The sequence below is a fragment of the Leucopleurus acutus genome, assembly GCF_964270905.1.
Source record: "Leucopleurus acutus genome assembly, chromosome: 14".
Lineage (NCBI taxonomy): Eukaryota > Metazoa > Chordata > Mammalia > Artiodactyla > Delphinidae > Leucopleurus > Leucopleurus acutus.
The window spans coordinates 82,934,783-82,950,466 of NC_139156.1; the positions used below are offsets into that span (position 1 = coordinate 82,934,783).

The window sequence follows — 15,684 nt, forward strand, 5'->3', positions numbered from 1 at the left end:
CTTCCCATGATATCAGTCAGTGGCGACCGGAAGGTTGGTCCGGGCAGTCCTAGGATAGACCTCTGTAGCACCTGTTCATGTGGTGTGGTGAAGAGGCCCTACCAAGGGACAGCTGCGTCATTAGGGTGACGGCTGCGTCTCAGCCCTCCCACAAGAGGGCTCTTGGGAACCACCTCAGACTCTGAAACTGTCGCCTCTTCTTTCCCACCGTGCTTGGCCTCGACACTCACAATAATCACGAAGTGGGGCTGATTATGATTCTGGCTTTCTTTCACCGAGCACTTACCCTGTGGTGTGCGCTGCCACGAGTTCCTTTTATTTATTTATTTGGTTGCGCTGGGCCTTAGCTGTGGCAGGTGGGCTCCTTAGCTGCAGCTCGCGGGCTTCTTCGTCACGCAAACTCTCGGTGGCGGCACGCGTGTGGAATCTAGTTCCCTGACCAGGGATCGAACCCGGGCCCCCGCCTTGGGAGCGCGGAGTCTTAACCACTGTGCCACCAGGGAAGTCCCCTGTCATGAGTTCTCAAAATGCATGATCTCACTCCCTGGCAAGTGGTAGAGTTTTGGGAGAGCTGTCTCAAACGAATTTCTTATTCGACGCATCCTGCTACCTCTGGAGCACGAAAGAGTTCGGGAATGGCAGTCTAGTAAACTGAGACTCGATCTGTTCTCCGGACAAGATGTAACAGCTAACATCTGGGAAAAATCCCACCGATATTTCCAGCTGGCTTCTGTCGTCCCACTAGATCAGCTGATTGTTTCCAAAACCGTTAGCTCATCTAATGGGGGAGGGGTGTGCTATGCTAATGAGTGTGAATGGCTCTCTTCAATAAGGGGCCCAGAAAAATGCATAATTCCTCCTGCCCTCGTTTTCCACACTGTTCCCTGGAGTGCCCCCTCCTGCATGAATCACTCTGTTCCATGAAGCTAAGAGGGACCCCACTGGAATAGTCATCTACGGTGCTGATATTAGAATACATTTTCGTGTTGTCACCATTCACTTATTAAATTGATGCTTCTCGTGGCTTACTGGGTGCCAGCTGCTCTGCTGGGTACTGGGAGTACAAAGGCTTCCCTGGTGGCGCAGTGGTTAAGAATCCGCCTGCCAATGCAGGAGACGTGGGTTGGAGCCCTGGTCCGGGAGGATCCCACATGCCGCAGAGCAAATAAGCCCGTGTGCTACAACTACTGAGCCTGCGCTCCAGAGCCCGTGAGCCACAACTACTGAAGCCTGCATGCCACAACTACTGAAGCCCGCACGCCTAGAGCCCGTGCTCCGCAACAAGAGAAGCCACCACAGTGAGAAGCCCGCGCACCGCAATGAAGAGTAGCCCCCGCTCGCCGCAACTAGAGAAAGCCTGCGGGCAGCAACGAAGACCCAACGCAGCCAAAAATAAATAAATAAAATACGTTTATAAAAAATAGAAACTGAAAGCAGGATCTCAAAGAGGTATTTGCAAAAAAAAAAGAGTCATTCAGATCATGTTCCAGTGGTAGCAAACCAGCCTGGGATAGGATGGTGGGCACACAAAGTCCCCGGACCAGAATCCTGACTTTGTACTTGTACAAAGGCCATACACCGGGCAAAGCCAGGTGATGTTTTTTATCACCTGTAACCCAAACTGCCTCTTCATTGGGATCAGGCCAACTCCAGTCACCGGCAACCATAATGGGATGGTTTTTGTGACGATCATGAGGACGTGTCTTAGAACTTTCTATCCATGATCAAATTACAGAAAAGGACACTCTCCTTTCCTGTCTGGATACCTCCTTCCTTTCACCTCTGCAAATCCTCCCAGCACTTTGAAACCCAGCTCAGCTCCAATCCCCTCCGTACAGCCTTCCCTGCAGTCTGCCATCGATCTGACTCTGCTCTGCGCCCACTTACACTTAGGGTTTAGCCCCAGTTATCTGCGCTCTGGTACTGTTCTTTATTTCTTGTGAGGAAATGGAGAGACGGGCCCTCCTGTCCATCTAAAAGGCTCGAGCTAATGACCAGTGCAAGATCGCCGTCTTTATCAACCTTTTCCCAAGTTCCTTCCGCCGTTGCCTTACTCCTTCTTTTCCCATACAGTTTCCTCACTTCTTTTTTGGCCCCCTTCTCCTCCTAACTTAGCAAAGCAAATCGAGATGTTCAAAAGGGTTTTGCTGCCAGGTTTTACTGGCAAACAGGATAAATATAACAACCTGGGAAAAGAAAGCAAATTTACAAGAACCTTCAAAGAGAGTATAGCCAGCCTACCCCAGTTCTTCCCTGAAATTTAAATGAAGCCAACGTTTAAATCTTTCTTAGACTCTCAAGCTAGCTGTCCCTTTACATGTGGCTTCTGGAATCCATTTCTCCCATCGTTCTCTCACCACTCTCTCCAGATCCCGAATGTTTTCTGTGAGTCTCAGATGCTAAAGGATGGGTATTTCAAGTTCCCTCACTTTTATCAGAAGTGGTGTCGTGGTTCTCAAGGTCCCTCTGCTTCGTGTGAATGTACGTTCATCCCTGGTGCTCGACCAGCAGATAATAAGCTATTTGAAAGTAGGAACTCGATTTTCAGTATCTTTTTTAACATCTCACACAGTGCTGTACATTTAAGCCTCTCCTTTCTTTCCCAACTAATAAAACTCCTACCCATCATTCACGACCCCAGCTCAGACACCATCTCCTGCTTAACCTCCCGCTCACTACCCCTTCCCCTTCCCCTTGCAAATCTCCAGGCGGGATTAACTTCCTTCTCCTGTCTTGTCCCTCATCAGTTTATTCACGTGACAACTGTGGCACTTATTCCACTTTTTTATATTGTTTGTGCAAACATTAGGTTGGAGTAACATCATCCTCTCTTCCAGGCGTCTGTGAGTCCCTGCAGCCTGTTTCAAGTGCACCCACAGCCCTCGGCACAGCCTGTGGTTACAGCAGGTGCCCAAGGCATGCTTGTCCAGTGGAATGTTTCAGTGGCATCATACAGAGTCATGAGATGCTGTTTGTCCTTCACGTGCTAGAGGAGATACAAATGGACTCAGGAATGAAAGCCACCTTAGCTGTCCTCAGACTTCCTGCGGCCCACACCACAGACATTCCACCACCTTCCTCACCACCATCACCATCACACCATGCAGGAAAACCCCGAGGTCTGGGTACCCCAACCGAAGCAAGGAGTTCGGAGAACCAGAGGAGCTTGGAGACGTTACCCATAATGTATACAAGCAGAAATCACTTGAGGAACTACCTGCATTTTGACTTAATCTTCCTGTTGGAAGATAACTTTGCTCTCTTGGTTTTTACAAGTGTTGTCAGCGAGGCACTGATTGCTCTTTGTTCTGGCTATCTTTCCAAGGACGTCTGCAGAAACAACTTTGGGAACTGGACTTGCTGTCTCCCTCTGGAGCAAAGAGATCGGCGCTTATTTTACAAAAGATTCAGCCTCCCTGAGCTCAGGTTCCTCTCTTCTGTAATGCAACCTACTGTGTGTGTGGGTGTCATCTGGCTCTCTTCACATCACCCTGGGGGAACTGGGCTCCGGGAAATGGCACAGACATGCTGATTCTCTGACTGCTGCTGCCGCCGTGAGTGATAAGACTGTTCTCCAACTCTGACCCAGGAGTCTCACATCTGCCCACATCCATGAACTGCGGCAAGAGCACGTGTTAGCTTGTACACAGGCAAAAATCTCAAAGCTCTTGTGGTTCCTGACACCCCTCAGCAGGGTCTTCTGGCCTTAATGTGCCCTGACTTCCCCTCTGAACATCTTCATACTCCCAACAAGCTAGAGGGGCGGAACCCTGCCTGGCTGTGTGGAGGACAAATATTCATCAGTGATAAGCTGCAAATCCGTGTACAGGAAGCAGTTTGAGAGGTGATAATCACACCCTCAAAACGAACTGAGGTATGTGGTGATATTCACATGAAAGATGTGAACCCGGACACATGATCCTGCTGTCAACAACAGGCACCGTCATTTTGGAGTTTCTTTATTACAAGGGACTAAAAGGGAGAAGGGAACGGTCACGTGTCCCAGTGACTGGGAAAGTCCCTGTTTCTTGATCTGAACATTTCAAACAGTATTTAGCTTTTGTAACAGTGACTGGGCACTGCTCAGAAGCAGGGAACTATCTTTTTTTTTTCCTCTTTTTAAATATTTATTTATTTATTTTGGCTGCGCCGGGTCTTAGTTGCGGCACTCAGGATTTTCGTTGAAGCATGCGGACTCTTAGTTGCGGCATGCGTGTGGGATCTAGTTCCTCAACCAGGGATCAAACCCAGGCCCCCTGCATTGGGAGGGCAGAGTCTTACCCACTGGACCAACATGGAAGTCCCAGAAGGGGACTACTTTAATGAGGTTTTCCAGAAGTTTCTTGTTCCCTGTGGTTTTATTCAAGCAGGCGACTCATTTATTTATTAACCTAGTTAGTTCAGAAGGGATTCAAGGCAGCTTGCAAGGGTCTACAGAATTCAAGGTTGCATAACTTAAAAGAAAGAAAACCAAGGGTGGGAGCAGAAAATGGAGCCAGAAATGAGGCTCACAATTTATAACATAATTACATCCATTGTGTACACACAAAATATTTGGCTCTAAGCATTTCAGCGACCAAAGAGAAAAGTGGAACCTGACCACTTGCACAATCTAAAGTGCCTACTAGATTAAAAAAGGGAAACACTTGCACCGCAGAGCTGGCTTGAAGGAGAGATGTGACAGTCACCACAGGAAAGTACAAAGCCCTACCAGGACCCTTATCCCCGCCAGAAAAAAACCTTAAGCCACTCCTCCCTCCCCCCCCCGAGCAAAGTGAAGACCCCACGTGGCTGGAGATACGGAAAAGAAAAAACCCAATCTTCCTGGAGAAGATGCAGGAAACAGGCCTGGGTCCAGACCATTCAAGGCTTCCTATTGCTGGGGAAGGGTCAGGACAACTGAGAAGATGGAAAGGGACTAATCTGTTGACTTGACACAGCCTAGGAAAGAATCAGTGAACTTAAAGAGAGGTCCACAGAAATGAATGAAACGGTAACAGAGACAAAAAGAATGACTACAGGAAAAAGAACAGAGCACCCAAGAACAGTGGAACAATATCAAACAACGTAACACACATGTAATTGGAATCCCAGAAGTATGAGAGACAGAGGGCAAAGCAAAAGAATCATCGAAAGAGATATAGACAAAAAATTTCCAAAAATAATAAAAGACATCAGACCACGAGTCCAAGAAGCTCAGAGAACCCCAGGCAGCATGTGAATGCATACACTTCTCTCCATTCCTGCTGCCTCCCTCCTAGTTCAAGCCCCATATTTACAGCCCAAGTGACTCTCACAGCCTAGGAAGTGGTCTTCCTTCCCCTACTCTTGTCCCCCTACCACACATTTCCCAACTGCAGTCAGAAAGATCTTTTAAAAAATAGGGGACTTCCCTGGTTGCACAGTGCTTAAGACTCCACGCTCCCAACGCTGGGGGCCCAGGTTCGATCCCTGGTCAGGGAACCAGATTCCAAGTGCGTGCTGCAATGAAGAGTTTGTGTGCCACAACTAAGGAGCCCACGTGCCACAACTAAGACCCAGTGCAACCAAATAAATACATTTAAAATACGTATATATTTAAAAAAATAAACATCACTCCCCAGGTTAAAGTCCTCTAGTCACCTCTCTTTGCATTTACCATAAAATCCCATCTGTTCCCTGTGGGCTGCCAGGCCCTGCGTCGTCTGGACCCTCCCTGTGTCTCTGCTCCTGTACCTTATCCACCTTTTTCATTGTACTGCAAAGGCACGTTTCTGTCCTTCAGACACAGTGGGGGTCCCCCAACTCCCGTTCTCGGTTCTTCGGCTCCTCCTCTCCCTGCGAAGCGAGCTGCCTTCAGAAGTGTGCTGGGCTGGTTACTTCTCAGCCAATCGTCAAGTCTTGCTTTTCCAACCTTCCCCCTGAAGAAGTCTGCCCAACTGCTTTTTATCACATTATTGTGCTTCCATCCTAGTACTTACTACTATCCGAAATTCTCCAATTTATTTACTTGTTTATGCATGTGTTGAGTTTCTCTCTCCTGTGACTAGATCTCTGTTCTTTGAGGGAAAAGAACATGCCCTTCCACGGCCTTGGTGCTTACAGTGGTGCCTGGTAGGATACCGGCACTGAAGACCTAAGCGTTGACTGAATAAGGAATTAGGTCGATTGAAGAATAAGTGCTCATTAGCGGCATAGCTCAGGGAAACGACTTACAGGCCAAGAGGCATCATCAGTTTTTAAGTTATCCTCAGTGAGTGCCAGAGCTGACTTTTGGTCCTGTGGGTACACAGCTCAGCGGATAGGTAGCCAGACATTTGGTGACGCGTTATTTATGGAGTGATGTAAGCCACACTCTCTGCTTTAAAGAGGACTGTCATTTATGATGACTCATATTTTATTGGTTTCTTGGTTTTATGGATTACCACCCAGAATCAAACGATAAGGAAGAATTGGGAGATTGGATAAGTACAAACATTTGCCAAACTTTCCTAACACAACCCTGACCTGTGTTTTTTAAACTATGCACAGCCTGGATAGACTTTTCAGAGGACCTGTGACCAAGGCCCAGACCCTCCTGTGGAGGGGTCCAGGTTCCCGTCTGTTACATCTGTCATTTAGACCCCTTCCAACTCCCTCACCTGTTTCTGTCCCTTGTGGATCCTTGACTACCCTTCCCTGCAAACCACTTCCTCCCTCTGCAGCCACATGAAAAATGAAGAGACAGAGCTATCTGATCTTTGAGATTCCCTCCAGCACTCAAGTTCTTTTATCCTCTTTGCTCCGAGCAGGATGAACTGTGCCCTCCTCAACCTTTCATCTCCCTTTTCTGCTGCCCGTATCAGTTGAATAAGGGAGGGGCTGTTGCCCCTCTCTCTGTCCCCACTGTCTAGACTAGGTGTCCGCTAACCCTGTATTTTTTTCATACCTCATTACTCTTTAGGGAATGCTCTAGGCACCTGTTTTTGTTCAGATACACAGAGCATCCTGTTATTTTTATAGTTCATCAGAATGTACAAGGGAGGACTCGATCATGTTTTTCCAGAATCATTTCACAAATTGCTGTGCAACTGTGGCAAGCCCCTCGGCCTCACGTTCCTCATCTGCAAAAGGAGGATGCTGGGGTTTACGGTCTCTGTTAGGAACCGGGCTACCCTAGCAAGGGGAAATGCCAGGCGGGGAGGGGTGAACTCATGAGAGCCCCGCAATACCTGCCTGCTTCTCTCCTGCTCCTTCAGGCCTCACGGCTCTGAGAGTTCCAACCTCCTCCACCCTCTGGCCAGGACCTTTAAAACTGCCTAGGGCTTCCCTGGTGGCGCAGTGGTTGAGAGTCTGCCTGCCAATGCAGGGGATACGGGGTCGTGCCCTGGTCAGGGAAGATCCCACATGCCGCGGAGCGGCTGGGCCCGTGAGCCATGGCCGCTGAGCCTGTGCATCCGGAGCCTGTGCTCCACAATGGGAGAGGCCACAACAGTGAGAGGCCCGCATACCGCAAAAAAAAAAAAAAAACAAAAAAAACAAACAAAAAAAACTGCCTGAAGAGTGGACAGAGCACCTGCTTTGCTCCTTTATAGAACGACGAAGACACAACCCAAAGGAAACCCAGAGATACAAACAGCAGTATATACGTTTCTGTTCAAACCCAGGGAAGCAGCAAAGAGCGTCTGCCCAGAATTCCCTTCTCATGAGTCACCTACGCTCTGGCCCAGGAGGGCTCAGACAGCACCACCACCCCTCAGAGGTTCCCGCCCACCTCTGGGTCAGGTGGTCTTTGAGCACCATATTGCCTCCCAGCACCCAGAATCTGGTGAACCTGAAGATTCCCAGAGTAATTAAGACTGGTTCAAACCTCCGGGACCCCCTAGAGTCCACTTCCCACTGCTGTAGATGACTTGCACAGTTACAGTGTTGGGCCCAGCGCCCTGGAGCCCCCAAAGCATTCCCGTCAAGGTTTCTCAAACTTGAACGTCCATCTGAATCAACTAGGGATCTTGCTAAATTCAAACCATGAGTCGGTAGGGCTGTGGCGGGTCTCAAGAGTCCGCATCTGCAGCGAGCTCCCGGCACTGCTTCTGTTACTCTTCAGACCTCGCTTTGAGTCACGAGGTCCTAGTCTAGAAGTCGGCGCTTTTATTTTTATTTTTTTCCCCATAAAGAACCAGAGAGTAAATATTTTCGGCTTTGCAGGCTGCCGATCTCTGGTCACAAGTACTCAACTCTACCAAAAGCAACCGTTCTAGCCCAAAGCAGCCATGGGCCAAATGTAAACAAAGGAGGATGGCTGTGTTCCAGTAAAACTTTATTTACAGAAGCAGGCGGTGCGCCAGCTTGCTGACCCCTCTAGGCAGTCTCAGAGATTGAGAGATCCCTCTCCTCTAGGACATTCCATTTCACTGACATCCACAAGTAAGGTCCCACCCACCAAGAATCTCGACCCAGATAAAGGACCTCCCACTGCAGGCTAAAAATAGAACAGCTTAGCCACGGAGTGGCCACCAGAACGTACACTAGGAAACACATTCTTCAGTAGTCACATGGGGTTGTCCTTTCACAATCTCTAAGGTCCTCCTCAATTCGGAACCCTGATACTCCATAAATAATCTTCAAAGAGAAGAGAAAAGCAATTCAAGTTGCCTTCTGTCAAACACACTTTTTGTTTTCCAGATGTGTGGAATGATGAGGAAAGCATGTACTTCAAAGCTTGTAACACAGGGGTTCTTTCTAATAGTTGTTCCTGAATTACTGAGCTCCTTGGAATTAAATCCAAGCACAAGGCAGGCTACAGCCCCAGTGGCTTTAAAGACAGTGGTGATGTTAACACAGAGGGTGGATTCAGAAGACGCGGCAGCCACTACTTATTGGAGTCAGCTCATGTTTCCAGGGGTCTAAGCAGACTTGCCATTGATTCTGTCAGTCTGCGGCAGATGGAACAGAAGCCAGCCTATGCACTTCATTTCCCAGAGCTTCAGAGTTGGTGAAGGATTCAACATCTCAAAAAATCCAGGCTTGCACTCAGATGGTGCATACTTCCATGCCGCATGCTCTGAGCGCCCTGATGGATTTGTTTAGCAACTCTCGGCTTGCAGCGATTAGCCCCAGAGATAGAGACTTCAGACCTCCCAGAAGATTTCTGCCAAGCATTTCTCTCTACCTAACCCTCTTTTTCCCTGTTCAGACCCCACCCAAAAGTGCCTTAGGGCCTTCCCTGGTGGCGCAGTGATTACGAATCCGCCTGCCAATGCAGGGCACACGGGTTCGAGCCCTGGTCCGGGAAGATCCCACACGCCAAGGAGCAACTAAGCCCACACGCCACAACTACCGAGCCTGCGCTCTAGAGCCCGCGAGCCACCACTACTGAGCCCACATGCCACACCTACTGGAGCCCGTGCTCCGCAACAAGAGAAGCCACCGCAATGAGAAGCCCGCACACCCCTGATCGACACAACTAGAGACAGCCTGTGCACAGCAATGAAGATCCAATGCAGCCAAAAATAAAAATAAAGAAATAAAAAATTTCTTTTTAAAGTGCCTTAGATGGGCCCCGAAGGCTTGGTCTCTTCAGGGGCCTTAAAATCCAAAAGGGGCTATTTAGGCACTAGTTATGCCTATTAAAGCAGTTTTTGAGGGAAGGCAGATCACTAACTGGTAGTTAAAAATATAAAAATCTAGATACTTGTGATCCCCTTTTAAAAAATAGTTCTAACAATAATGTAATGAAAGTAGCCAACAGTTATTACTAGAAACAAGGCAATCCACCTTATTGTTTTCCCCAATGGTCCCTGTTTACATGAATTTTTAATTTTTTATATAATTTTGCTGTTGGGAGAAAAAATAGGTATAAACGTTTTGCAAGGCAATTTGGCAACGTTAATCAGATGTCTGGAAGACAGTTCTCCTTTGATACAGCAACTCCATATTTAGAAACTTAACCTGAGGAGATTATTAAGAAGAAAGGCATAGATTTAACTTGAAAAATGTTCCTAACAGCAGAAGACTGAAAACACCTAGATGAGCCCAGCATCAGGGTGTGGATCAAGCAAAATAATAAATCCTTACAACGGAAGAGTGATGTTCATTAGCTGACAGGAAAGATATTTGTACGGTATGATTAGACGAAAAAAAGAAAGACAGTTACAAAATAAGTATACAATAGAATTCTAGAAGAAAAAACTCCAAAACGTTAGAAATGTTTTTTCTCTGCAAACTGGAATTTGGGGTTGGTATTTAATTTCTACATCTCTACCTCTGTAATTCTAATTCTTAACAAAGCGCATCTATTCCCTGTGTTATGATGTACTACAAATATTCGAATAAGTATACTTATGATCGTATACGGTTATGATTATACGTTCTGCTTTGGGCATTCACGTGTTACCTCTTTTAATGGAGGAAGTCTTTCTTCTGAGGTTTTAAAGGCTAAAAGCCTTTCTTTGTCTCTTTGATAAAATAAGGTAGGCCCAGGCTTCTGAGAAGCCAAGTATCCTTTGGCAGATCCTTGGGGCACGGGACTAACCTGAAGTCCTGGCTTTCCTGTGATTTCTAGACCTCACTATGTCCTTTGCTCTTGTGAAGTGCTGACTCATTGGGAACAGTAATCCTGGGGTACAATGAGATTTTTGTTTTGATTCTATTCTATTGTCCATGGTTCTCAAAAGACTTCTGAGGAAGGGCTTATCCAGCAGTCCCTTCCTCAGTTCAAGAATCAATTTTTAAGCATTTTTAATTCAGAGTCCTGCACCCAGCAGGAATTACAGTGGTTGCCGACATTCTGTGACATGTCACACTAGGAAGAGGTACATCCCACAGTGACCCTCTCCTTCTGGTTTCAGGAAAATTGGAATTCCACAATCAATAGGCAAAAAGACAAAAGCACTCATGGAAAGCTTCCCTTCCCTGTCCTATCTTTCACAACGTATAGTTTCTTCACATCAGAAGTTCTTTGAAATTATTAATCCTCTTCCAGGAGAATCATCTAAAAATGTGTTTGGCCAAGACCTAAAGTGTTTACACTGTTGTTTTTTCTTTTAACTTTTTATTTTATATTGGAGTATAGCTAATTAACAATGTGATAGTTTCAGGTGCACAGCAGAGGGACTCAGCCATACCTATACATGTATCCATTCTCCCCCAGACTCCCCTCCCATCCAGGCTGCCACATAACATTGAGCAGAGTTCCCTCTGCTGTACAGTAGGTCCTTGTTGGTTATCCATTTAAAATATAGCAGTGCCTTTACACTTTTTTTGAAAACTGATAATCAATCTTGTTTCAAAGTAGATTTCAGTGTCACTTACATGTCTCTCTCCCTAAGAATCACTAATTAGATGGCAAGCTCCAGTCGTGCTAGAGGGGAATTAAAGCTTTGCTTAAGGCTTCGCCAATCATAGGGATGTTAGGGAAATATTTCTGTCCTGATTCTCGTTCTGGTAGTGTACCAAGCTTTGTCATGGCTCCTGGGATTTTTAGACGACAAGGATGACAAGAACGACAAAATCCAGAGACTTTTAAGTTTTACTAAAGAACTTAAACTGCCCTGGTGGGAGTGTGAAATTGAGTGCACTAGTTTATCTTTCAAAAGTAATCACCTTCACAGCTCACAGTGCTGGTCTAGACGCCTGCCCACAAAGCAAGACCAAACGGTCCATCAAGGCTCCCTCTGTTATCTTTTGACCTCCAGCCCCTAGTTGAGATGCTCATAAGAAGCACTGAATGATTGCCCTTTCTGTAGAAAAACAGCACCTGCTGAAAGAGAACAGCAGAACTTCTTCTCATTCTTGAAAACAGCTTTTCACAAAAGTATCTCAGAGAATTCCTTCTGGACTTAAGAGGATGTCTTAGTTCCCTGAAGACGTGGCATTAAATTGAGACATTTAGATTCTGCTTAGCTATGTTTCCCACAGATAACTGTCCCACTCTACTGAGCAAATATCACATATTCTTTCCATATTTCTTCAGATAGAAATGTTATAAAACTGCTGTGGACACCAAATCAAGGACGACCAATGTTTTCCCTGCATGATCTTGGTTCTTGAAACCATTTGGTCATTATCCAACTCACTTTTTCCAGGTAAGAGGCTTAATCTCTTTTAAGACTGCAAACTCATCTCAACGCGTTTTGGTTTCCACTCTTCGCTAAGTCTAAAAGTTTGGGTGGCAACACCCAGAATTAGTTCTAGCCTTCTAGGCTGTGAAAATTTACCAGCTCCTAAAATCTGAGTGTGAACCTTGTCTTGGTAATTGATCACAGCCTCTTTGCAAAAGAGTTCTTTATTTGTAAAATGACTCTCTTCACTTGAAAGAGGAAATAAGCAAGGCAGCTACAATTACCCTGAAGCAATATGCAACAAAATGTCATAGAATGATAACTCACTCAGCAGACATTCTCATTTAGCTCCAAGCTATTTTAGGACTCAACATAAACACTACCAGCTCATGTGTTCACCAGGTTACCAAGTCACTGAGGTCAAAGAAGTACTCTTTGCTGCTGCCCTATAGCTTTCTGCAAGTTTGGTGGTAAGTATTAGCACTATAATAATAATAATGATAAATAATATATATCGTTACTGTGAGTTGGGTACTGTGCTAGAGGCTAAACATACAGCATTATACTTACTCCCAACAACAATTATCTGAATTAGATATTATTCAGTGGGCTTCAAACTGTGCCTAAACGCTTATAGCCAGTCAATTACAAATGCTGAGATTTGGATCCAGGTCTGTATAACTTACAACAGGGTTTCTCTCAGAGGCACTGTTGATATTTTTCTGGGTTATTGTTTTGCGGGAGGTTTTCTGTGCCTTGTAGCCTGTTTAGCAGCTCCTTGGCCTCTACCCCTAGATGCCAGTAGCAACTCCTAAGTGGGATAACCAGAGTTGTCTCCAGACACTGGCAATGTCCTGGAGGGGGAGTGAAACTGTTCCCAAATGAGAACCGCTGCTCTAGAATTAGGGATTTGACTCCAGATCGCCCTTTTCTGAACTACTATGCAAATTTCCCTTTCCGATGTGGATTTCTGAAGTGTTCCTCATTTGTTCTTGCCTAATTTTTTTGTTTGAAAATGTTGAGTTACAGTAACAACAGGCATGTTGTAGCAGAAATTATACAGTAACTGTATGTAATAAATCTATAGTATGAATGCTTGGTCCCTTCTTCTCCTCCCATCTATGCTCCCCTTTTTGTCCATTTCCAGTTGGATGATATGAGAGGACCATGGCAAGTTGCCTTACTTTCCCGTGTTTTTCCTCCTCAGTCAGAATACATACTTCCTGTTGGGCTATTTGGAGATCTCCTGCCTCTTTGTGGGGTAAGAGTTTACTGGAAAGAGGATACTGAATGATAAACATCCAAATTTGCAGTTGGAGTCCTTGAACAAAGGACCCGGATCACTGACCTCGGCAGTGAGTCCAGTTGCATTTGAGTAGGAAATTAAGGTTAATGTTAGAAAAGCTGACCCCACTCTTGCCTTGGGGTTTGATCGAGGGCCTGCCCTGAGTTTGAAGGCTTCTCTCCTTCGGTGTCAGCTATGAGGATACACTGGCCACCACAAGTGTGTGCGAGTTGCCTGTAGTGGCTGTTCCTTCCCACTTGGGAGGTGGCACCTGCAGGCAAGTCCCTGAAAAGATGGCCCTCAGCAGCCTGCAGATGAGTGCGCCTGGCTGTCCTACTAAGTGCTTAACTCCACCGCACTCCTGCCACCTGGAGTCCCAGGAAGAGAAGGTCTCTCAGTGGGTTCCCTCCTTAACGGGGCACACGCCCGAAGTCTCAAATAAGGCGCATGAAGAATTACATCTTCCCTTTAAGCTGAGAGGCATTCTGGGGTTAGAAAGTGCTGGAGACTAGCTGAGAGAGTAGGAAACTTTCTGCTCTAGAAGCTGATGGGAATTCTGCTCTAAGGGAGATAGTGTATCCCTTCACTGAGGGTTGGGATAGAATCCTTCCTGCCTTCAGAGAAGATTAACCAAGCACAGGTGCCATCAGACATTTTCCTGCAAGCAGGTGGTAACACTTGTACTTTAAAAAAAAAGAAAGAAAAAAGAAAACAAAAAAAAAGTATATGAACTTTTTAGAGGGAGGAAGGGGGCCCTAGATGTCATAAACCCAGAGGGGCCATCAAGGTAATTTATTAGTCAATTTGGGGAGTGAACGAGTCCTGCTTCTGCATTCTAGACGACTTTTGGGTGGAATCATAAAGCCTCAGGCGCGAGGGGACCTAGGGTGTCGTCCTTCCATGCCCTTCCCATCTCCAACACTCAGCTCAGAGTACTTGGAGCTTATCTAACGAAGGGGAGCGCCCTTTTCTTGGCGTCCGTGCCCCATGCCCTGCCCCGCGGGCGCTCACCTTGTGCTGTTTCCACATGGCCCCCAGCGGCTTCACCTCGTGCTTGCCGTGCCGGCCCTCCTCCAGGCACAGATAGCACACCGGGGCTCGGCAGCTCACGCAGTACATGCTGTAATTCTCCATTTCGTGGTCAGGGCACGTAGGGTACTTGCGGGCCGCGCCGCCCCCCGCCGCTCCGGCGCCGGTGGCACCCGGGCTCTTGCAGCTTCCGCCTGCGCTGGGGGCGCCCTGGGCGGCGCCTGGAGACGCAGAGGCGGCCTCGGCGGGCGCGCGCGGCGGCGGCGGCGGCGGCGGCGACACCAGGCGGTGCTTGGCGAAGGGTCCCCGGGATGGATGGCACTTGAGCTGGCAGGCAGCGCAGTAGAGCACGTCGCACTGCTCGCAGAGCGTGGCGGCCGGCTCGGGCGGGGTGCGGTCGCACAACTGGCACACGGCCACGGCAGCGGCTGCGGACGCCCCGTGCGCGGCCCCGCGGCCCTGCTGATGGCGCTGCACGATGGCCTCTAGCAGTCGGTTGCGCCGGAAGCCGCGCAGGCCGCGGTGGTCCAGGGAGGCGCTGCGGTGGCACTGCGGGCACGTGATGGAGCTCGAGGAGGCCGAGGGCAGCGAGCAGCAGGCGGCGCCCCGGGCGGCGGCGGCCGAGGAGCCGGGCGGCGCAGGCACCGTGGGCAGCACGCGAACCCCGTTGGGGGACTTGAGGCTTGGGGTGTAAGAGCCGTAACCGCTGTCTGTCTCACTGTACAAGCTCAGCTTGTCCGCGTGGTCGCCGCCGGCCGCGCTCCCGCCGCCGCCGCCGCCGCCGCAGGCCGGGCCAAGCGGCGTATCGTGGTCCGGAGGGGGCGCGGCGGCGCCGGCGGCGGCGGCGCCTGCGGGCAGCCCTGAGCCCCGGGAGTGCAGGAGCGGCGGGGGCAGGTGCTGCTCGCCGTCCGGGGTCTGCACCGCGATGGTTCGGGCGCAAGGCAGGCAGACGTTGTGGGAACATGGCAAGATGATGGGCTCCCGAAACAGCGAGCCGCACACGGGGCACTTCAGCTCCTCCTCCATCGCTGCGCCGGCGGAGAGAGCGGCTCGGCGCGGAGGGTGGAACGGCCCAAGCCCCGGAGACGGGCAGAGGCGAGCAAGCGTGGCTAGCACCAGTGAGGGGGAGGCGGGCGCGTCACACGGGCATGACTGCTTTGCAAGCCGGGGGCACGCCCCTCTCTCAGTCCTGGGGCCACCGCCCACGGACGACTGGGGGCAAGAGGAAGGAGAGCGGGTCCTCACCTGCTGCCCGCGAGGCTCCTGCACCAGCGGCTGCAACCTGCGGCCAGAGTCCGGAGCTGGTCGACTGCCCTCGCGGTGGCCTGCGAGATGCTCTAGGGGATGAAT

General features: G+C 48.8%; 1 protein-coding gene across 2 annotated transcripts in view; it reads right to left on the reverse strand.

Annotated features, from left to right (window-relative positions):
• Positions 1-15,360, reverse strand: part of TRIM67 (tripartite motif containing 67) — a gene marked incomplete at both ends in the record, with an annotated part of 47,691 nt that extends 32,331 nt beyond the window's left edge. For both annotated transcript variants that reach the window (XM_082853966.1, XM_082853965.1), the window contains one exon: positions 14,317-15,360. In XM_082853966.1, coding sequence (XP_082710092.1) covers positions 14,317-15,360 — 1,044 coding nt within the window. The remainder of the gene's footprint in view (positions 1-14,316) is intronic.
• Between the last annotated feature and the right edge of the window lie 324 nt (positions 15,361-15,684).